At 41.3% G+C, this 24,803-nt stretch overlaps 1 protein-coding gene across 5 annotated transcripts in view; it reads left to right on the top strand.

Moving 5' to 3' along the window:
• BCAS3 (BCAS3 microtubule associated cell migration factor) overlaps nt 1–24,803 on the top strand; it is a 410,844-nt gene that overhangs the window by 19,346 nt on the left and 366,695 nt on the right. For all 5 annotated transcript variants that reach the window (XM_072978539.2, XM_072978537.2, XM_072978538.2 and 2 more), the window contains exon 7: nt 3,834–3,906. In XM_072978539.2, coding sequence (XP_072834640.2) covers nt 3,834–3,906 — 73 coding nt within the window. The remainder of the gene's footprint in view (nt 1–3,833; nt 3,907–24,803) is intronic.

A 24,803-nucleotide genomic window follows, 5' to 3' on the forward strand; every position in this document is an offset into this window, starting at 1 on the left:
CAGTCCAGGGACATGGTGAGAGAAACGTTTTGCTCACTGACTCGAAGGAGGATACTGTTATCAACAACAAAGTTCTCAACAACATCCAGTATCCAGACAGTACGTATTTGTTATTGACAGTGCAATGGGTTTTCAAAGATTACTCTGTTAAGTGTAGATGAAGTAAGCAGCGATGATGATTTTAAAATGAATGTTAAGGAAAATTTAGTTTACGGCAACCAGTAGAAAGCAAGCGGCCCAAGAAATGCAGTGAAAGATCAAAAAGGAAAGTGTGAAAGATGGTGATGAATGTGAGTGCTTTGGAATTGGGTTGAATGGACGGTGTGGTCACAGTCATGCACCGAAAGTCAAAATTTAAATAGTCTGGAATGACTTCCTTTAAGTGAGCGATTTAATATGGAAGAAAAAAAATTCTAATTCTCTTTGAGAATCTGTTTTATACAGTGCTGTGTGTTTTTGGTTCTACTATAAGCACAAAATCATGAGCTTTAACCCTGGCAACTACAAAAGAAGATAGAGGCATTTGAAATTTGATTTATCCAAATAGAGTAATTATAATTTAATGCCTTTTCCAGGGTTTTTTTAGGTAGAGAATACTCAGAAGTGGTTTAATATTCCCTTCCTTTTGGGGGGATGCCCCAGCACTGTGCAGTTTGCCCAAGACTTCATGGGCAGGCTCTTCTCCCGGGTTTCTGGGAGTTGCAGTTCAAAAACATCAGAGTAACAAAGGTTAAGAACCACTGGCTTAGAGGAACAACCCAGAAGTGCTCTCTTTAGGGTGAAGGGGTTTCTAGCATTTAAATCCAGCAGACTTCTGTAGTCTAGAGGAGTGATGCAGTCTGTTGTACCCCCAGGCCCCCATCTCATGTGGCTGGACATGAAGGCCAGGCCAGCACCGAGCCAACTGTGTGAAAATGCTCTAAACCATTCTTGGCAACTGTTCCAGTTGTTTTTCCCCCTCTCTATTCCTTAATTGAGAGATGGTTTGGTCTGACAAAGCTTGTGAAATTCCCTGCTGCTTAATGGAAACTTTCATTATGTTTTGTGTTCATTTCTGATGGGTTGAATGATGACAGACCTCCTTTTTTTTTTTAATGATTTCACTAAATGGTATTGCGGAGGAAGTGGCGCCTCATTGGCAGGGGAGACAGTTTTCATTACTTTAATTGTGTGGTTTATCAGGATTTTCAGCTTTTTGGGTTGGGGGGTTGAGGACAAAGAGTTAAATGCAATAGTGTTATGACAGAATTAAAAGCATTTGGAATGAAACTGAGTTTAAAAGGGGGTGGGGTTAGGGTCTTTGCAACAGGATTTCCATACCTTTTGATTTGATGGATTTGGCAAGCTATGGGCTTAAGGAAAAAATTCCCCACTAATTGCCATTTGGCATCATGTACAACACACTGTACAGGTGCTGGTGTGTCGCAGCAGTGAGTTGCACATATGAAACAAACACGATTTCAGATATTGAAAATAAACCTGTAATCCACTGTAACTTGAAGGGATTAAAATCTCCTCTGTCGCCCACACATATCGCTGGTGCGAGAGGATGCAGGACAAGGAATGTCTCTTCTAAGTATTTGCAGAGGCCAGTGCATGCAAAAGGTATTTGTCAAGCCACAGACAGAGCAGCTGTTAGCATCTTCCTGTGTACAGTAAATTCTGCACTTCTAATGAATAGCTTCAGAAGGGTAATTAAAAAAAACCTGTGTGTCTGGAAAATGGTCATGGAAGCTGATCATGTAAAAAGAAGAAAAGGGGGATGTTTTGAACTGAGGGTCTGTTCTCCAATGCTAGTGGAAAACTAGGTTTCAGTCCTAAAGCAAACCAGTCCTTACTTTATTCTTTCAAAGCTACTTCAGCCCTTTGGACTCGTGTTTTGAGCAAAAATGCCAAGAGAGTGTATGTATGATTGCATGTGTGTACACGTGTGTGCGTATGTTTGTGTACATATATAATCTGTGATAAAACGTCTATCCTTATTGTCATGTCAGATCCCTCAGTTCCAGAGGAGGTTAGGCAACTGCCTCAGCCGACGGATGCTGAGGTCAGCAGTGGTCTATGAGCCATTCCCCTCTTGTGCAGGACAGAAGGGTGTTTGCCAAACAGGCTGCTCATGAACTAACTTGCTTTATTTAGGGATGATGGAGGATGCTGTCCTGTTACAGTGTAGAAGGAAAGCTAGCTGACTTTTGTACTCAGAATGCGATGGGAGGCTATTTCATTCTGGCACCAAAAAGTCTCGAACAGACCCTGATTGATCGCCTACTCCAGGGTTCCTGCCAAGCTTGTTTTCCTGTAAGATGTGCGGGTCTGTAAAGGGTGCAAACAATTCATATGCCTGACCCCCTACCCCCCAGTATACCATTTTCCCTTTACATTTGGCTCCCCATATTTTTTTGCTGCTATCCTCTTAAGGTAATCTTCATTGACATCTTTTGGAGTTCTCACCTTCCATTGGTGCTGTGATTAATTGATTGATTGTATCCTTGAAAGTTTTAAATCTCTTTCTTGGTTCTCTGTGGCACCTTGGTCTGGCTGCATTTCTGTCGGTACATAGTTCGCTATGAGAAAATGTCTGCTTTGACGTTGATAATTTGCTTAGCCTGTGTTAGGATTTTGCAAAACTGTATTTAAGAAAAAGTACATTTCAGTATACAGTAAAAAATATTTGATGCAACTCTCTTTATGATTAACAGTTTTGATAGAAAATGGGCTGGGAGCGACAATTAGTTGTCCAAGTTTTCTTTTGCTAAGTTTTTTGTTTTTTAAAGAAGAGTTTCTAATGTTGATCATCATTGATATGTATTATGCAAATGTGACTTGGAGTAGGCATCAGTGGCTAAATTGTCTCTGTGAGTCATTAAATGTTGAATAAACCAAGACATAATTGGGAGGAGGAGATTCCATAGATGATTGGTAAACCTTTTAAGTGCACAATTTGTACCCATGCTCTTTAATCTTCTCAAGGACTGCTGAGTGAAAAATCTGTCTATGTGTGTTAATGGTTTTTTCTATTCAGATTATTTCAGATTAATGCATTTTCAAAGTCTATAGTTAAACTGTGAGTTAAGCTTTGTGGGGAATGGATTTTCAGTGATACTTTCAGTTGATCAAATAACCTGGGATTCTAAAGAGAAGCAAATCCTACTATTACCAAGACCCAGTACTTCAATTTTGCAAACAGCAGCATTCATTTTATTTTTCTTAGTTTTCCCTCCATGACTCAACAAGACGTGTCTTCACAAATCACAAGCACACCACAACATTTATGTATTTATTGTACATACCCATGTTTTTCCCAAAGTAGTGTACATAAATCTTGAAATGTAGCATAAAATCTAAAAGATGCAGTGAACAGCCACTGTATCAACATTTAAGACTTTAGAATACATCGACCTTTCTCTGCTGTTATTGTACAAGGTCAAGCCAATATCAGGCACTTTCATAAAGACAGTGGATACCAATCATATCCCTGGGAATGAGTAAAGTATTGGTTACACTGATGCAATCATATTTGTGAACATAGGACCATGAACATAGGTCAAAACCTCATTTTGGTGTTATTTGTATAATAACCAGTGGGTAATACTTCTCATAAATGAATATAATTATATATAGTTATGCAAAAATTGCTTGGTCCTTTTCAGGCATTGTTAATAGTTTCATAACCCATCCAGCCTCTGACATATAATCAGTATCTGTGTACCTGTTCACCCAAGGCCAGTGGACGCCCAAACACTGTTGACTTGTGGGATGGATATTTGTTTTTATTGAACATTGTAAATAGGAATGATTAGTTAATTTGTCTTTGCATTTCTTGCTCTGTTCAGGTCCTCAAAAGTGTGATAACTTTTCTGAGAAGAGACCTCTTCTGGCCGTTTGCAAAAGCATTGGATCTTCTGGGTAAGATGACCAATTTCAGACAAAGGGATGTGTAAGATAGTGGCAACAAAACCAACCAAAACTTCTTTTTGTGTGTGTTGCCTTTTTCCATAAGGTAAAATGTGTAGCCTTTCTTTACATGTTAGCCCTCAAAACAGGAAGTCTGCCTGAGAGAGTGATTGTGACTATTCCACGGTTATCCAGTAATCTCCACGATTGTTCAGAGATTTTAACCTGTGTCTCCCTAGCCTTACTCCAACACTAATCATGCCACCACTGGTTCTCTTTAAAGCTCAACAGTTTACTGTATCATAAGGCTTCAAGAATATGAATCTGCTTCATCAGGTGCATGCATTTTTAAACTTTTTTTTCTAAGAAAATGCTTTAGCAGACATGATTCCAGCAGCTATCTGATGCTTCCTCCCATCCCACAAAATTATGTCCCCCATCATTCAATTTCAGTATACAGTATTTTGTATTCATGTATGTAGCAAAATATTTGCTCCCCTAATGGTAAGTCTTTCTGTGGGGTCCCTCCTATATTTAGTAGTTATGAAGTCTCCTTACGGCCCTTCTGACTTCCTACCCCCATTCTAGTTTCTGTTACGGTATAGTGAGTATAGGATAGGACAGTCTGTGTTTTACAGGAAAGTGAAAATTAGTTTACACTTCAAGAGTTGAGTCTGTCTCTGGTTCAGATCAAATGTGTATTTCTTCCTTTTAAAATATTATCCCTCCAAGCATGCAAACCTTTCAGCATTAACATGTCTAATATATCAAACCTGCAAAAAAGCTGTGCTGTTTCTTAATAAAGTTATTACAAATAAATGAAGAAATAATAGCAAGCTAATTTGCCAAATGCTGATAGAGGTGGATGTGCATTACAATAAACAAGTAGTCTTTTTCTCTTAAAAGCACACTCTTTCTAGATACAGAATCAGTGTTTGCTCCAGCAATGGCCTTTGTAGTATGCTCTTTCTGCAGCTTTTCATATAGGTAGCCGTAAAACAGTGCTTTCATTTGGATTTAGAGCTGTTTCTGTGTCAGGACCATGGATAAAATTAACTGCAGCTGCCTGTGAGCATATGAGTCATCCAAGGAATTCTGCACCAAGGTAGTCCAAATTCTGTGCCAAGAAAACCTGAAATGTGCCACAATATAAATTATGCAGAGTAAGCATATGTACCTAGTTTATTTTCCTTTGCATGGAATTGAGTCACTTCCACTTATCACAGGGTGGACAAAGTTATAAAGAGCTCTCCAGTACTAAATTTGACCAGTGGGAATGTCGTACAGCCAAACTTCTAGGCTTCCTGAGATTCCAGAAACTATTGCTTGCATTTCCCTCTAGTGTCTCTTTGCATAAGGATTAGAAATTTGCTCTCTTTTTTTCTTCTTCGAAAAAGAACCTTAAGAGCTGGACATGTGTTCTTCAATTTTCATAAATAAGAAAATAAAATAAAGCTAGCCTAGGTTCTGTGCCCAGTATAATGTTCCGTACTTTTCTTGCAATTCTGTGGAATCGCTGCATTGCTACCTCCCTGTCTGTGAAATTGTCTCGTGTGCACATTCTCCTCTTGATCTCTTGAGACTAGCTTATAAAACAGAGCTAGTGGATGGCGCCTATTATGTATTAACAGTCCCCAGTGTAGGGGAGCAGAGAAAGGCTGTTAAAACGTTGTCTTTTAGGATATGTTTATGATTTGCAATGCTATTTACATTGGTGATTATATGCTTGTCAGGATGTTTATAGTCTCTGAAGCCGTCTTTGGTCAAAAGGACTGTTTGTGCTTCTTGGACTCTTGAGTGGTACTTTGCAGTTATTTGTAAAGATTTGTCATTCATTTGCATTTCCTAGCTCTCATCCAACCCATCCACTGAGATAGTATAAGGAGATTCTAGAATTAGGCCCATGGGCAAAATTCTAGGAGAGTGTTTCAAAAATAAATTTCCTTGTGTATATTGTGTTTTTGGGAAGAAGAAGAAGATCTGTGTCACGGAAAGCTGGGCTCTGCCATCAGTCTCATGTATGTGCTTTTTGCTTTGATAATTCTGCTTCCTCTAAAACAGTGGAAAGCTATGCTTACATCTTCCTCTAGCTTTGAGATTATTGCAAACTGTTTGGCACCCATGGTTTTAAAAAACATTTTCTTATAACTATCATTAGGACTTCTCACATGCGTTATATATGTCTTTTTTTTTTTGAGGGGGGGAATGCAGGGTGTCGAAAGTATCTGAGGATGCTAAAACTCTCAGGGTTGGGTCCTTGGACTGGGTTTTCCAGGTTCTTCTTTTTTTTATTTTTATTTTTTGTTATTATTTTGCTTTTAGTGGCTTCTTATAGCCAGATCTATTTTGCTGGCAGCATTGGTGAGCTTTCCAGAAAAACCTTTGTTTACGGTGTCCTGTGCTGTATGCCAAGTTATTATGATAAAAATCTGGAATAGGGACCCGAAGGGAATCAGACTTTCTGTAAAACTGATGGACTTGCCCTGTTTCCCATCCCACCTTCTGCTACAGCTGAATGGAAATAGCTATTACTGAATAGCAGCTGACATAGGGGAAAGCTGCATATCCACTCCTTATCCATCCTTTGATTAAGGCTTCCTTCTTCACTCGAGTATGACACAGTAGTGCCAAAGGATTCAGACTCCAAATGGTACTTTCCTGTCTTCCCCCCTTACTCAGAACCATGCTTAGATTCATGATGATGACCTGGAATCCCCCAGGTAGTATGTGTATGTTTTTTCTCAGACCAGAAGACAATCAAAGGGCCCTGAGGTTTGGTATTCCTCATAAATAAGTCTTGGACAAAGCTTTCGTAAGAAATTTTGTCAGTGACCTGCAGATTAAGTGTCCCTTGCTGGTCTACAACACATTATAACACTGCTTTCAAGCGAATCCTGCTCTAATACCTGTTACATAAACAGCAGTGGACAGCATGACTGATGTCATGGGCCCCACGTTCTAAGCAGGTTGAGGAGTTTAATCACTTTAAAGAAAGTTGTGGACTTAGATCTGGAAGCAGCACATTGCAAGCTTTTCCAGGTGAGTGCTGCAGATGAAGGAAAAGCCTGCTTCTGTGGATGCTGTCCTTACCACCCATAGCCCACCTGATCATCTCTGTCTCCTCCATTTGGGATGAAGAACTTGGGAACCTGAACTACATTGTTGATTCTCTAGAATAGTAGACACACTGATGGAAGGGCTGCTTTTGTGAGTTAACATCAGACACTCTACAGACCACCTGCAGGTTTAATAAATAAAATCCACCCTTTCATTCTGTCCTGCATCTTGTGTGTTTTGCCTTTATAGAGATGGAGTAAGCACACACTGTTTAGATTTCATGTAAAGCACTAGGATTATCTTAAACTGGTGTGGGTCTGTAGTCCTCCAGATGTTCTTGGACTGCAACTCCTATCAGTCCGACCAACACAGGCAATGATGAGAGTTCATTGATGGCCCAGTAACATCTGGAGGGCCACTGCTTCCCCCATGCCTGTTCTGTGGGCTAAGCATATTAATAATAAGTGGGAAAATAAAAAGTAGTCTTTAAATTTGTGTCTTGGCAGTGTTTCTTTAAAAAGTTTTTTCAAGGTTTTCTCTTCCCAGTTATCCTTGTAAACCTAGACTCCAAGTTGTGACTTGTGGGGGTGTAAGGCAAATAGCCAGACAGTATTGAAGTAGACTCATAATAAAATTTTTGGGGCTATACATGGTTGACTTTTCCTTGTGTGTGCTCTATTTCTGGGGGTGGACACATGAAACTGTGGATGCTTCTCAAGTCTGGGGAAATGGTTTCTCATTTAACTTAGGATAATTCCGTGCACATTCCTGTTTGTTATGTGAGGGGTTTTTATTTACAAACACATCCACAGAACTGTGTAACCATTTCTTACAGTTCCAGGAACAGCTGCTGAAGCTTTCTGTTCTCAATGTGCCTTTGATAGATATCAAAAGGCCAATGTTTTGTTGAAGGATGATGTTCTCATAGTAAACACCCTATGCAACATGTCATCCAGCAAACATAACACAGCTCATCAGCCCCAGAATGTGGGCCAGTATAAGGGGCTTGATAAACCTTTCCTTATCCTCCTTATTCTGCTAACAGCTTTCAGAATAAGGCCGTTCTACTTCAGGTAACTTCAAGGAAGGAGAATGACTTAGTGGAAGAGCATATGCTCTGTCTGCAGAAGGTCTTATGTTTCAACCCTGACATTGCCAATGAAAGAGTTAAATAGTGGCTGATGATGGGTGGAAGGCAGTAGGAGAGGAATATATCCATTTGGGAGTATTAGTGGCACTGTGCAGCTGTGGGAGTGTGTCCTGAACTCTACGCTTCAGTATCAGTCTCCACTGTTTCACCTCCTACTCCACCCGTATCCTAATTCCTCAGGTTTAGCCTAGGTTCCGACCATTTTTCTGCACCAAAACCCAGCTACTAAAATGTGAAAGTTGAACTTGGTGTCTTCCCAAAATAACCTCAGTGTGTGTTTATTATTTGGATCCTAAGGAGGTTTTTCCTGTTTCAGCCCAACTCTCTGCTAAACTGTTGCTGCTGCTACTACCTTGGTTTGTCAAGTGGCTAAGTTGTCTGTGCTTTGTCTTGCAAAGAGTCATTCCAGGGGGCAGCGGCTTCCTCTGTTGTTTTGCTACACATAGTCTATTTGCTGGACATCCTCATTCGTATCATTCTACTGACTACGTGTTTGGGCAAGAAATGATGTTGCATTTGAGAGAGCAGTTTTATCCTCATTTCTGAATTGCCATCTAGCAACTCTTGGTAAGTGAGCTGGTCAGCAGCCCGAATGGTGTGAATCACAAGGACCAGGAAGAAGAAAATAAAGAAATTGCTTTTGTGTAGCTGTGTTTCCTCAAGTGGTCATTTTGAGCTCACCCACCCACCTCTCCAATGATGTGTCATTGCTGTTAACGGAAGGGCAGACACAGAAGAGACATGTTAGCTGAGACACACAGGAGTGTGCAGGGAATATGAAGGGAGGTTTCCACCAAAAACTACTCAGAACTGGTCTCTGCATAGGGGAGGACCCATATGTGTGAGTCTACAGATGACCACTTGAAGAACCATAATTACAGGTGAGCAACCTGTTCTTGCCCCCTCCTGTTCCAACCACTGGAAAGGATGCTGCCTTGAAGTCTAAATGGGAAACAGATTGCCTTTTCTGGCAATCGTTTATGGTGATGGTTTTGTTGCTGCATGGGCTAAGTTGGGCCTTTGGTTATAAAACCGGCAAACTGAAGGAAAACCTACTCCACCCCCACCAAAAGAAGCGAGGGGAGGAAACCAGCAAGATGAAACATCTGCAGAAACTGTACTGATGTTCGACCTCAGAGAAGTGGTGCAGAGGTGAGGAGGCAAAGGTGATGTAGCAGGACATGCCTCTCAGGACAGCTAGATGAAGCTTTGAAGCCCCGTGGGACAGAACTGGTGTGATTTCCCCATCCACCAAAAAGATAATTACTTTTCCCTTAATGCAGGATGTGTTCTGTTCCATTATGTGCAATAGCAAGTGGTGAACGGTGTTATTTTTATGGTCTAGAAGGAGCAGAAGTGGCTAAAGTAGCTCTGGCCCATCTGCGTTGTATTTCGGCATCTCATTGTTAAACTCGTTAATACTAAAAAGGTCTGATAAATCCTCAACGTTGAGACTCTTGTTTGTTCTGAAGCTTGTATGTCAGCAGGACACCCAGAGGCTTCAGCGGACCTTATTGTTCCCAGGTCTGCTGTCAGCCTGTGGCATCTGCAGAGAGTGATGGGAACCCAGCAGGGTTCATGGGTCATGTCTATTCTTTTTTTTTTTAAAGAATCCCAGTTAGCATCCAGTGACTGGCTTTGGAAGGCCCCATTTTAGTGGCCTTTCCCATAGTTAATCTTAGAGTAGACCCACTGAATCAGTGGACTTACGTAAGTGTGTGTTTAACAAGGCCAATTCATTCAGAGATCTCTAGCTGGGATAAATAGTTGGATGTGGGCCTTAAATTTCCTCTGTGACTTCGACAGAGTGTCATTCAGGAGAGTTGTGGAAATTTTAAAAAGCAGCCCCTAACCTGCGTGACTACCACTATTTCCAAATAAGCATCTTGGGGCCACGCTGACATGAAAAATCCTGCCCACTAGAGGGCGCTTTGCTTCCAAAACCTGGAGCCCGTGAATAATAACAAAGGCTGCTGTCTGAGAAATGAACTATAATTTGATCCATCTCTGCCCCAACATTTACCACACCATAGTGCTTTGGGTGGCTTATAATCATCATAATGAAGAATAGAAATGAGAAATGAAAACAATTTTAGAGAGAGAATAATTTGGCAAAATAAATCCAAACACAATTGTAAATTAATTGAATATGCAAACAGTTACATTCATCACTATAAATTGCACAATGCCCTAAACTGGTTTAAAAAGATATGTCTTTACACCCTCCCTAAAAGCAGCAAGAGTGGAAAGTGATTGCACTTCTTAGGTCAACCATTAAGCTGGATTTGAACTTGGGTCTCTTAGCTAAGTAGCACTTTGGAAAGCACTCTTCCTCTCCAAGTTGATGGAAGTGTTGCACACATTAGGAAATACAGGCTGCGTCTCTGTGTCTGCCCACCGCATAATGGAACGAAGAGCCTTGTTTTTTGGGCATGGCAAGGTGGAGAAAGCTTCAGTCTTGTGGGAGCTGTTTTGTGTTCCCTGCCCTCCCTGAACCAGAGACCCTCTACTCAGAGCTGTGGGCAAATATCAAATTTGCATATTGTTCTATTACCAAAATTTGGCAAAGCTATCCATCCTCCCCAACCCACCCCCAAAAAACCCACAGCTCGTTAGCCCCAAGCGGAGCATAATTTAGGATGCTTGCCGGGGGTGTGCGTGTGCATTTTGTTGCAGCTGCTGTTTGTTAATGAGGAGAAGTAGTTCAAATCACCTGTAAGCCCTGCCATGTCCAAAGCTACCTGGAGGCTGCACTGGTATTTTTATGGCTCTTTTTCTTCTGGAATAAGTATCCCAACCGGTCAACAATTTAAAGTCACAGTTAGAAATACCTAGAACTTAGAAAGCTGACACTGCCATTTCCACATCCCCCATGATAAGTGCTGAAGGGCAGCCATTCTTTATATGCTTTCTATTATAGACATGTATGCAATGGTGCTATTTTGGTGTGAAAAAAAGCTGGTGTTTTGCAATTAAGAAGCAAGCATGTAAGCCTACATCTGTCTGCTTATTCACCATCCTGAAGTTTGATTGTTGGTCATTCACGAGTGTGAATGTGTGCTGTGAAGAAGGCACAGGACAGTTACATGGTTAATCCCTCTCACACGTACAGTGCATATTTGTTTATTTCCTTGGGCATCGTTATCTTTAGTTACCAGTTAGGTACTAAGTATGAGTTGATCATTGGTGCGGTTTAGACATACTTGGGTTTAGGTTTTCTGTAAAGTTCAAGCTTTTTCCAATTTGGCAACTTTGGATATTTCTTGGAGTCAGTTTATTAATATGTGTCTTGGAAGCTGTTAACATTAATAGTCCGGTTCAACTGCCGAACGTTTATGGAAATGCTAATGTTTAGCCAAGAAAGCAGGCAAAATATTTTCCCAAAAAATAATCTCATGTTTAAAGCAGAACTTTATTACCACCTTCATCGATTTAATGCTATTTTTTTTAAAAAAAATTAATAATAACTCATTGCTGTTGCATTGCAGGCCAGCCAGCAGTGGTGGTTCCTCATGGGAGATTCCAATTTTCATATGTCAATCTGTGGTTCATAATGTGTTTCTTTTAAAAGTTTCTTGTTGTGAAAATGACTTAGAAGTGGCGAATTGGGGAGGGGGAGTGGATAGATCACCCAGGCGAAGGGAATTAATGATGATGAATGAACCTTTTATTCACAGTTCTCCTCTGTCATCTCTGATTAACTCCACATTTTAAAGAAACTGGATTGTCTGTTTAGAGGGAGAGTGGGCAACATGTGGCCTTCAGGACTGGAGGTGAGAAACCCACGGCCTACGGCCACGTGCACCCTCCCGAAACGATGCCACTGATGTTTCGTGGCAGGCTGTAGAAAGTCCTTTGAAAGAAATTTGGTGGAAAATTGGGAGAATCCCTTTAAAGCAGGTGCTGATTTTTCAGGGATGGCTTGCAAAATGACGTATCGGGGCTCAGCCCTTCCTTCACACCCACCAAAGCTGCTCACTTCTGCCCTCGATGTTGGAATCAATTATCATCATCCCAGCTTGCCTGCTTAGTGGTAAGGAGTGATGTGAGCAGCCTTTAGAAAGCTGCAGGTTTCCCAGCCCTGAAGGGCATGTGGCTGTTCTGACCTTGAAAGATTCTATCAGAGGTGGCTTCAGAAATCTGAGGAAGTACCCCTTTGTATTCAGAGCTTGGCAACTTGTTTCGATGTATTTGCACCCAGTCCTCCTTCTGGGGAGCTTGGGAATGTACACACGGGCCTTAGCTACTTCTCTCAACAGGTATTTCAGGCAGGTGAGGCCGAGGGGTGGCTGGAGCCAGTTTTCATTGCTGGCAAAGTTTTAAAGCTTACAGAGGCACACATCTCTCTCAATGAGGGAAGATACGGAACCACTATCTTTTTTCCTGCAAATAAAGATTTTTTTACTTTGGTTACAGTTTTGTAGCATCTTTTGGAAGAGGGCAGTCATTCTTTTTAACCATCACATCTGTGTCATCTCCACATGGGCCATAATCCAGGCATCTTTGTTCTGTTGGAAAAAGTAAAGTGTCTTTTAAAGTACATGACTCCTAAAGTAGCACTCCATCTCTCCTTTTTTGTTTTTAGTGAACTGCTGTAAATAGGCACGATAAAAACATTTGCAGAAATAATCTTGTCAACTGTCATGTGATCCTCTTGCATCTCAATATTTTTTTCCCTTCCCCACCCACCCCCATTTCATTACTATGCCTAAAAATAGGTTTACGTTCAACCTTCCTCCAAATTAAACACACTATTGGGACCTATAGGGAAATCTCTCTCTGTGTGTGTTGTCTGCACTCAGGTACTGGAATCCACCCAACGAAAACATAAAGCAACAGCCAGCTCAAACCACAGGTTCCATTTGCTTTCAGACGTTTCATCTGTGGTTCAGAAATGGCTGAAGGTGGAAGAAGAAACGGGGACCTTTAAAACAACTCTGAATGCATAGATTTAGCAAAATGTCTGCCACTGGAATTCCAAAAGGGTGTGTACTAAGTGATGTGGCATCAAGCCTCTGGGCCCTCGGGACAGGTGGGAGTCACAAATCTAAATAAAACAGGAAGTTCTGGGATGCTAATTTCTTCATCACCTTGCCCCAACTATAAACAACAGTAGAATGGGCAGCTTCTAAATCAGGGCTTCCAAAGGTGGGAGATATTTCTCCCCTATTCCCAAGGAGGAAGGGCATACAGGGAGCCTGGTTTGCCAGTCGGAGAAACGATGGTGGCATGATATTCCCAGTTTACTGCATGTGACTTCTTGAAAAAGAACAAGACTGGAGACACTTTGGATGTCAGGAATTTGGAAATATTTGCACAACTGGAGGACTTTCCAACAGTCAGCTTGGAGTGCCTCATAAATGACATGGAAAATGACATTTTCTTGTAGGAACTCCAGGCCTGTGGGGCCCTCCTCCATTAACCATTCATTTATCTTGTCTCTTTCTTTGCTGGCATTCTGTCATCATTTGGAAGCCTTTCCTATCTAACAATCTTTTAATTCAACCCCCCCCCCCCACTCATACACACATACACTGTTAATCTTTTTATTCGATTTAATCTTAGCTACCTAGTTTGTGGTTTCAGTGCTGCCTCCTCCCCCCCCCCTTTTCTTCTTCTTCTTTTGCTATGGATTGATAATCTTTTATCCAATCATTGGTGTGTATACAGATATACACACACCAATACTTGGAACATTGTTTTTAACAGATAATTTATCACTTTAGAAAAAGTGGGAAGGTATTTGTTAACATTGCTAGTTATTTGTTATTTAGAGGCTAACTTACTAATGTGTTACTTATTAGCAGTTTTTGTATACAGTCTAAGGGCCTAACCAAAGATCAAGACTTCTTAATAAACCAGCTTTGTGTAATACCTATTTCAGAAAACTGGGTTATTAATATCTGTCATGGAAGGCTAGGTTATTAATAGAAGATAGACTAGCATGATTTCTATTTTTGAAATTATTTTTTTTATTGGCACTTTTCAGCCAACTTAGGTTTCTCCATGGAGAAGGATTATAAACATTTGTTTCAGATAAAATGGCCAAAAAATTCCTGTTCACTATCTTGGCTAAGCAAGGCTGACTCAGAAGTAGCTTTTAGTGCCTCAGAGGAGTTGTGTGAATCTGTAACCTCTAAATCAAGCACTACAAAATAGCTAGTAAAGAAAGTGAAAGTGGGAGCAAAGAAACAGTCAGTCCTAGTCTGTTTAAATTTAGGCAGGGGAGGGCTGGAGCCATGGCCACTTGAACATTGAGTCTTGCCCATGTCAACACAAATAAAATACTAATTGCAGCTAAACACAGTTAAGATGAAGGACATAATACATGGATGATGACAAGGAGAAGCTAAACCCAAACTTCCTAGAAACGATTGCTTGCTTCCAATTCCCTTTATCCCAGGACGTGCCTAATAAAAGAAGTCCGCTCCCTAATTATTTGTAGGGAAGGTGATGCCCATCCAATGTCTTCTTTGGCCTGTCATGGTATCAAGTTATTTGGTGATGGCGTGCCGGGATTTCTGGATATAGGGAGAGCGAAACTTGAAAAGTCAAGGAGATGAGATTAAGGATTGAGGATTAGCAAAATGTTTTTCTTGTCATGTTCTGGAGGCAATAGGGCAAAGCATCCCCCACACAGAACATAGACATCTATACCACAGATACGTGAATAGGTCTGTGCAAGGACCCACATAATTTTTTTAGGAGCTTAAATCTTTTTTCCCTCAAGAAGTGATGATTCCACTTTAGATCTGGCATAGCATAGGCATCCTTCAGTCTCGAGAGACTATGGTAACATGCTCTGAATCGAGGAGTGTCCTCTCCAGAGCATGAAGCCCGGGTAAGGTAATATGGAGGATAGGCTGTTACCCAAGCAGCAGATCCCCCCTCTCCACATTGCTGAAATGGTCCAATGGAAAGGCAAGAGCCAATACGACTGGTTCCAGCAACGTCGCAGGAGTTGGCAGAACGACACATGCTGCCTTCGGGACTCCAGCTCCGGATTTTGCCTCGAGGTTAACTCCTGAAGCCTTTTCCATGAGTGGATAAAGCCACAAGGCAGTGGAGGTTTGAAATTGGAGTTTTCCTTCTCCTAGATGGGCTGCCTTCCATGGCTGATGAGCCCCACCTACCCGGCCTGCTCTTTAATAGTGCAAAAGTATGATCTGATCCTTAAAACTTTCCTGACTATCCGGCTTATGCAAATCTCATTGGATTTCCTATTTACCATATTAAGGCCAGATATAAAATTTGAGAATTTCGCGCGCCTTTAGGCGCGCATTCCTGGGACACGCTCTTTTAAATCAGGAAGTCCCACCCCTAGGCCACTTTAGATCTGGGATGATGTTAAAAGATAGAGTATCCTGGAGCTTTCAGAGGTTTCTGCCACAGTACATGCAAATGAGCCGTGACCTGTGTGAACTAGTTCCTTTTTCCACGGTCGCTGTCCTGTGCCGCCTCATCTTCTTTCGGCCCTGGAGAACTAAAAGCAAAACATCAGATTGAGAGCTTGTAATTTGCCAGATGAGGCCGTCTACGAAATACAGGTACTGTTACTTCCCCAACCAAGAAAGGCAGCTTTTGGAGTAGATAAATTTTTAAGGCCCTCAATTGGACTTGTCCAAAGACTATCCAACCCCTTCTCTTACCCAAACCCAGGTTCACTTGAAATTATTAAATAATGTCAATGTTATCGAGTTAATTAGAAGAAGAACAAATTCTGCTGAAGAAATGTGTTTTCAATATGGCCTTTCTCGTAGTGGGGGAGGAGGTAGAGAGGATACAGTAGAAACCAGCAAATGAGAGGAAATCTTATTTCTGGCAGCTCTGCAGACATGGAACTGTGGTTGAACTCTTTACCCTAATTATGTCCTTGCTAATGCCCAGAGCAGTCTGGAATCAAAGCATCCCTTCAGGCCTTGGGAAGTCTATGATGTGGCCAGCGTTTGTTGTGCGATGCGGGTTACTTGAAGGGGAGGAGGGGAGGACAGAAACGGCCCTGGAATATTGTGACAGCATGCTTCCCCCCCCCCCCCCCGTTTCTTATTTTCCAAAATTTTCTCAGTTACCACCCACCTTACTTGTTGCCTACAAAAATAGTGTAATTGTTTGCATCTGTGTGTTTTTGTCCGCTTTCCGAATAGCTGTTATAAATCAATATGACAGAGAAGCAAGTAAGCTCCTTTCATCCCTCCTTGCTTTCCCCCACCCCTTTAATCGGTACTGTCTCTTCCTTCTTTGTGTTTCAATCTGCTGTGCAAGGTTAGAAGGCAACCTAACACCCTTTGATACACAGCAGAACAAAAGAGGAAACAAAAACTAGCCCTCTTTTTTCGAGCTGGTCAGCAACATGCATGGTGTAAATAATGGTCTCGGATAGCGTGGCTGGCTTTCATTCCTGCTATCTCCCAAAAGCTCAGCATAGGTTGTTGTTTATTATTTTCTTTGGTATTATAGTTTCATTCTGCTGCATCTTCTTGTAATGCAAGGTGTGCTACATGTGGCTCTCTCTGTCTCTTTTTTCATCCTCACAACAACCTTACTGAAGTTTGCTAAGCCTAGGTGGTGACATGCGAAGGCATTAGATGTGAGCTTCATGGATGAAGTAGAAATTTGGACCAAGATCTTCTCATTCTAGCTGTAGCACCCAAGGGTTGGCTGACTTCATGCTTGCAGGATCTCACTTACATGGATTTTACTAGACATCCACCAGTTGGCAGTGTTGTAAAAAATGACCTGTATGTGGCTATAACTCTAAGAATGAAGGAACCACATGAGTCTGAGCACATGGTCAGCCCAGGAATTTGTGATTAGGAGCACAATTTAGATGGCATCTTTTTATGCACAGATCTACTCTTTATCCCTCCAGCATTCATTTTTTTAGCAATCTAACTCCTCAGATTGAACAGGAGAGCTTTTTTGCTGTTGTGGAAGTTGGATACTCTTGCATGTTGACCCAAAGACCTGTATGTAAGATTATTCTTTTAGATTTTTCAGCTGGGTTCTAGTCACATTTTTTACATTGTGTCCATAAACTTATGGCCTCAATATCGTACTCTATGTCCGAAGAAGTGGATTGCAATCCACAAAAGGCTACCCCAAAATAAATTTGTTAGTTTGAAAAATGATTGTTTTTATTACACAAAGTGTTCCCAGTTGATTTTCTACACACTCTGCACTAGACTGCTGGCTTTTGACTACATGCATAATAACTCTCCTAAGCTCTCTCTGGTCTCCTGATTTCCTAGTAATAACTCCCCAAAGAGTTCAGTACAAGGTCTGTTGGCTTATTGTTGCAATACCCCCGTGAGCCACAATCACAGAACTGGAAAAGACCTCGTGGTGTAACCACCCAAGTAGGTTGGGGTGGTTTCCATACTGGTTTCACATCTCCAGAGTCCTTCTGGGTGTAGTCTTTTTTAAAAAAATGTTTCCAGCTCTTAAAATTGTAACTTTGAATTCTTATTATTCTATCGTGGTAGAATTAAATTAAGGCTACCACCTTTATAGGAGTTGGGAACTGTATGGCAAGTAGGTATAACACTATCTGCTCCAGTCTGAGAGTAGGTGTACGTGTTGAATGTGGTTAAGCTTTAGACCACAGACACCAAACAGTCTGAACTGAGGGTGGAAGACTGGGTTACTAGTGGCAAAGAGGACAAGTAGCAGCTCACACACACACACACACACACACACACACACACACACACACACACACACACACACACACACACACACACACACACACCGCACACACACACACACACACACACACACACACACACACACACACGTCCCCCAAGAAAGACCAGGATCTCTCGGGACATGATAACCCCTGAGACCTTCAGGAAGGCATGCATGAGGGCATCTTCTCTGACATATGACCATTTATGATTTATCCTGCAGTATATAAATCTGTCTGTTCAAAGAACTCAGTATGGAAGTAGCCCCTTGTAGGCAGGTTTGAACAGTCAATTGCCAAATATCTGAATATTCCTTTCTGACTTATTCTTGCTCACTTTGCAATGTCTCCCAAAAAAACCCCAAAACGTATCATATATTTCTGTGTATAGTTTTGAATATTTTACATTTTGTATACTGTATATTTTAATGTCAAAAAAATCAATAGGCTCTCATCACCTTATAGGAATTTATGTTGACATTTAATACATTCTTTCAAATGTTTCTGACTTTTAAAAAAGACTTTATATATAGATAGATAGATAGACATAGACATAGATATATATATGCTGAAGTCTGACAATATAAACTTTTTAAAGAAATTGATTTGCAGTTCATGTGCCTTGGCTGACTGCAAAAGCCAGGCCGGCTGGGTCTCTTAACATCTTTAAGTGGCTATGCAGAACTGCTGTGTTTTGCTTTCTTTGCTGGCTTAGGAAAAACTGACTGCTAGCAAAAGTCAGAGGAACCAGAGCCAGCTTTTAGTGCCACAAATTTTTCAGCATCACCACCGCTTTTTATTAAACTCTGTGGCCGTGTGCAGTTGCTGTGCTTGATGTACAGAACACAAGTTTTGTTTGCTTGGGGCTTGTTGTTTTGATTCTCTCTAGAATGTTAAGTAGAGCTTTCTTCTAGGTTTTTTTCCCCCTCCTCTGTTGTGGCAGCCAGGTTTTGTTTATAGGATGTATTGTGATATATATTTTTAAATCCCTTTGGCTGGCTGCAGGTTACATTGGGCTGGAATTCTTGTTTTCACTCTCTTGGGGCCTTTGTAGTGGAAGTTACTATGATGTCCTATTCCATACTCAACCACAAGGTACTGTCAATAGATATAGGAAGAAATGAGGTTGCTGCCTGAGCCAGCTAAATTACAGCCTTGAACCTATGTGTGTTCCTTGCATATTCTAGTCAGGAAGAAGTAGTTGTCTTGTCTGTCTGTCTATCTATCTATCTGTTTATCTATCACTTTATTTAGCAGTTTCCAAATCTGTTCATTTGTGGCCACACTTTTTAAAACAGGCAAACAACAACTCCTGTGGCCCTTTATGATATGGACATTTTTATAGGCTTAGCTTTTGTGGGTTGTAGCCCATTTCATCATGTGAAATAGTATATAATCCATAATGGCGCATTTCACAATAAAAGTGTTAGCCTTTATGGTGCCATCCTCCAAGATCTTTTCTTTGGATGATTAGGGGGGGAAATATAGTGCAGTTCTCTAAAGATTGTACTCTTACAGAATGTGGGAAAACAATCATAGATCTGGATTCCCCATCTCCCCACAAGTATACAAACATGAAAATGGACAAGATCCGCTATCAGAAGATGGAAAAAGCATGCCTTCCTTGAGACCTTGGAGAAATACTGTCAGTACAGGGTGTGCTAATTTTGGTGGACAGGTTGTTTGACCCTGGTATTAAGCAACTTCTGGTGTTCAGGAAAGAATGGAGCAGCTTAGTGAAGAAATCACATTGCTTGTTAACTTGGGATACACCTGCCCTTTGACACAATGAAAATTAAGGTCTTCTGCATGGAGCTGGGGTGTGAGATTCAGTCTTGATTTGCCAGCTTATGCCTTCCCTCTAACCTTGTGCTCTTGTCAACCATCTGTATAACAATGTCCATTTCCAAATACTTTTCAGCTAATATAGAGCTCAGGATGCAAAACTGAGCCCTAGAGAGGCAGGTGGGAAATGGAGATCAGGCTTTGGGATGAAGCACTCTAAGGGATATGAAAATACACCGGCCTATCAAAGATGATGATGACGATGATGATTCTGGGGAGTCTTGATGGGTGAACTCTTAGTCTGTGTATTGAAACAGACTCTGTTATGTACATTATGTAATTCAAAATGGGATTGAGGAGAAGGCCATAGCAGCTGAGGACATGCGCTGGGTTTGTTTGGAATGGAAAGCATGGCTCCAACTAATTTTTGGCGTGAGGCAGGCTTCGGCAATGATGCTGGCTTGTGCTTCCTTTTACAACTCAGTGAGAGATGGTGCCCCACGTCACAATAGGCAGGAGACATACTTTTGTGTATGAAAGAAAGAGAGCATAAGACTGAGAAAGAAAGACATGGTAGCAGTGTACCGACACATATTGAGATAGAAACAAAGGCAGGCTCACCTACTCTTTGAAGTTTTTCTCAGGAGTTAGGCTTTTTGGTTTCATGATCCCACCTTTGGCCAAATTGACTGTTTTGTTTGGCAGATGGGTGGTTTGGCCTTGGAACTTTGGCTATTAACACAATATCCAAAAACCAAATCTGGTAGCATTTTACCAAAAAAAAAAAAAAAAAGGCAGAAGCAGCAGAAGAAGTGCTCTTCATAGACATTTCGTCATATATGTATAGTGTTGAAGGCTGGGAGTGGAGTTATCCCATTTTAGAAGTGCTAGGAAAACCTAGGAATCTTATAAATGGAAGGCGTTGGCAACCACCGTCCATAAGACTGCAAGTTGGGGAAGGGGCGATTATAAGATGAAAACCTGACTTAAAAGCCCTCTCTGACTCTGTCTGCCAAGCCTTGTGTCCTAGTCCCGGCCCTTGGGTACAAGTGTTTTGTGGTTGGGCAGTTGTTCTGTTTTTGATATTTTTAGTATAAATGGCCAGCATTTGTAGGACCATATAATGGAAAGGTGTCAGAGGTTAGTGCGTTGTATACCACTGCAATCTCAGCCAAGGTTTGGGTCCCCTTCACCTGCAGCTTGTGTGGCACTTCCCAGAAGTTCCCATGGAAAGGAATGGGACTTTTTCTGTAATGGAAATTGCAGACATAGAGCCCTCTACCTCAAGTGAAGTTAAAGCTACTCTACCCATAATTTTAGGGTTCTAGTTTAGGACATGATCCATTGACAGTTTGTGCATACTGTACCTCCTTAGTACACCCGAGGCCCAAATAACTGAACTAAGCTAACAGGCAGTTTGGTATTCTTTCTGTTCCCTCCTCCCTCCCTCTTGTGCATGTGTGTGTTCTGAATTCTAGCTTTCACATTGGTGTGGGAGGATTCTAATTATTTTGGGGTACATCATGCTTTATACATTTCAAGTACAGGATGTCTTGGGTTGCATGCATACCAAATGTCAGGTTTTGTACCCTGCAATTTTAGTATTATGGATGATGTTGGATTTATGGGTCTGACTCTGAACTTGAATGGTATTCGTGGCATGTTCTCCATATGAACCAGACTCCACCATTAAGGAACCACACCCACACCCAAACCCAAACCTGAGATTTTAGTGATGAATTGTTATTTGGGTATTCAGAACACACACCTACTGAACTGCTCTCCTGCTTGCTGCTTTATAACTGTCTAGTGCTGTTAGAATTTACACCACGGTGGTATAATTTTCCCCCTTTTAAAAACAAACACACACACACACACACACACACACACACACACACGGTTGGCCCAGAGCCAAATTAAACTGAGTAATTTGAATCTTGTTTCAGCAATTTCACACTGACATATGAAAAAAAAACTTCAGCACTTTCTCTTATCTATTTTTTCATACCTACGAATCTCTGAAACACGCTAAGAAAGGTGGAGTACTGTGAAGAAATTTTGATGTGAAGTGCAACATGTGCCTAAATTCAATTTTAATTGCATATAAAGTAGACCCTTTGATATAGATATGACTCGTTAATACTGAGTTCAGTTGCACTGATTTCAGTGGGCCTATTCTAGCTGTGACTAATATCAAATTTGGCCCGTGAAATTGCAGAGGAAGATGCACAGTATTTACTTATGAAATACTTTCCATGTCTTTGCTTGACTCTGCACAGAAGGCAGCAATAATAACAATCAACCATATAAGAGAAAAAGAACAAAAGCACTCAGTCGACCAATATCTGTGCTCCCGAGGGTTGAAGCACTTCTGAATGAGCCAAAAGGCTGGATTTTTTAATGGGTGAATTTGCTAATAAGGACGTGGTTCATTGCAATGCCACCAAGATGAAGCAGAAGCCAATAGGCTTCCGTTGTTGACTGTTTATCATTTTACTACCACAAGCATGCCACAGAGGACCTATTGAGGAGTCCCTCTTCCGGAGTGGTCCTATCATCAGCCACCTCTTTTCTGCTGTCCCCATGGCAGCATCCCTCCCTTTTTTTTGCAGTTGTTGTTTGCAAACAAAGCAGCTCCCTCCACATCTGTTTTATATCATTTCTCTCTCTCTCTCTCTCTCTCTCTCTCTCTCTGAACTACAAAGCTGTCAGGAAAACACTGGAAAGAGTGTTATCTTGTATATAGGCTTCTAAGATACTTGATAAATCAGGACTCTCTTTTTTGGTAGCCTCTTTGCATTATGATTATTCTGCTGAAGCTGCATTGTTGTTGTTGTTTTTGGTTCGTTTGATTGATGTGCCTGCCTTTGAACAGTCTCCCATTATGGCAGCTCTGTTGTTTGAATGCCCCCCCCCCGAATCTCCATCATTATCCTTTAATAGCATAAGCTTGCGTATATGAATTCCAATGGATACATCAAACATACTATTAATTCCTTGAGGCTTGATATATAGAACAAATTAAAGTCTATTTTAACTGCACTGTTGTTTATTCTTTTTTTTAAAAAAAATTAAAAACAGGTCATGAGTATGTGAATCTCTCTCTCTCCCCGTATGTGTGTGCATGCATACTCCTTTATGTTACTAATTTACTAATTTTTCTGTGTCTTTGCATTTGGTTCCCCAGCCCACAACGCTAAAATGACAAAACAAAGTGAGATGTTCACTTAACAAAACTGTGTTTTGGCCCTTGTTTGATTAACCAAACAAAAGTTCAATCTCTGGATGTGTTTTTCCAAATTTAAAAAGAAAAGTATGCATTGTGAAAGGAAAACAATGAAGGTTAGCTCAATTATTATATGTTTGCTTAAACCGGAAAAACTGAAAAGTAGAATTATGAAATATTTTTACTTCTAAATGATGAATAAATAACTTTCTGGGGGGGACTGAATTTGCCACCATTGCCGCTGGTGCCACCAAAATTCAGTGGAAATTGCAGCTGCTCTCTGTGGTGTAGGGGGATGCAAGAGCATCCTGCCATGCCACAAAAAGCTGTGAGCCTAGGAAGCAAAAGTAGGCAGCACAGTGTTGATTCCTGCAGTGCTGCACAATCCACACACACACACAGCGATCTCCCTTTTTTTTAGGGAGTGGTGAGTAATGGTGAATTTAAAGTAAGTGTTAAGCAAGGGAATGGGGGAGTTTCTGGAAGGGGTACCAATTTCAGAGGATGCCATTTCTGTGAAATAGGTTTCTTGCCAGAGCTAAACAGAGGAGCACAAGGGTGGACTAGCAGATTTTTTTTCCTATTGAATTTCATTCCTGCAACTTGTTCTCCGGGAATTTAAGACAGAAGAATTACCTGACCCAGTATTTCCAATATTTCCTCTTCCTCCCGTTAGAGAAGACCTAGCCTTTTAACTCACAGCTTACAATTTGGGGCACCTTTTTCTGATTTAAAAAAATAAGTGTTTCCATGCCTCTTTCAATTTGTGTTAGGTTTGAACAGTGTTGTGCTGTGTTGTATCTCAGTGACATGCACACGCTTTGGGCAAATGCCAAATTTTGTCCTGATACAATTCCGGACAGATTTGCTATATAGCAGGGGTCTCAAACATGCGGCCGGGGGCCATTTGCGGGCCCCCAGATGATAGTTTGTGGCCCTCACCTTGCCTGCCCCCCCAAAGTGAACACACATCCTCTGCTGTCGAGAGTTAAAAAAAGCCTTGCCTCACTCGCCGGCTGTCTCCCAAGACAGCACCTCTTGCACCATCCATCCAGAACTGCCAGCCAGCCCACCTGTCTGCCGGCTAAGGAAACTCCTGGGCGGCTTCCTCGGGCTCTTGCTCCGCTTGGGGGAAAATCTGATGCAGCCCAGCCTCACCCAGACTCTGCCTCCAGCGGCCCCCAGGTAAATTGAGTTTAAAACCCCTACTATATAGAGAGCAAATCTCTATCATATATCAGCCATCATTTGTCAGACCTCAAAGAAGGTTGAACAGAGCAGTTTTCTCAGAACAGTTTGCCCCATCTCCTCTGTAAAACAAAATTCTGAAGCTAGGGACGATGACTGTTCATGATGCCAAGAAATTCCACTATGCACAGTTTCATGATAGGACTCACCACCACAAGATGGGGCAATAACTGCTGAGATAGATGGCTTTTACCAAATAATTAGGCAGAAATCCAGTTATTCTAACTATAGTAGACCCATTGAATCAATGATGTGTCAATTTTCCGAGTTTGAATGGATTAAATTTAGTTTCTTGTAGTTTGCGATCACAATTGTACTTAGGCCTGAGACAGAGGCCAGAACTTAGGAAAATTCCCTTTTTGGACCACAAGTCTCTGAACTCCTCAGCTGGAGGAGTCTGGGAGTTGTAATCCAAAAAAGTAACTTTCTCAAACTCTAGATAAATGGAAGTCTAACAGCAGTTATTGACTATGTTAGCTAAACAGAGCTATCATGTTCACTGGGAGCATATCGCTGAATGTTGAATGATGGAAACAAACTGCATAGAAGGCTGTCATCTCCAGTACTTGATTTAGAGCTCTTCCAAGTAGGGTCGGCTAACCAGTATATAGAAAACAGAATATGTATTAGATTTGCAGGCCTGTTGATATAATCCAGCATCCCTCCAGATGTGTTAGACTGTACTTCTCACTATCCCCGACCAACATAGCATGGGATGACTGGGGATGCCATCCAAACATCTGGAGGACTTATCCACATCT

Source organism: Pogona vitticeps, chromosome 7 (assembly GCF_051106095.1).
Source record: "Pogona vitticeps strain Pit_001003342236 chromosome 7, PviZW2.1, whole genome shotgun sequence".
NCBI lineage: Eukaryota > Metazoa > Chordata > Lepidosauria > Squamata > Agamidae > Pogona > Pogona vitticeps.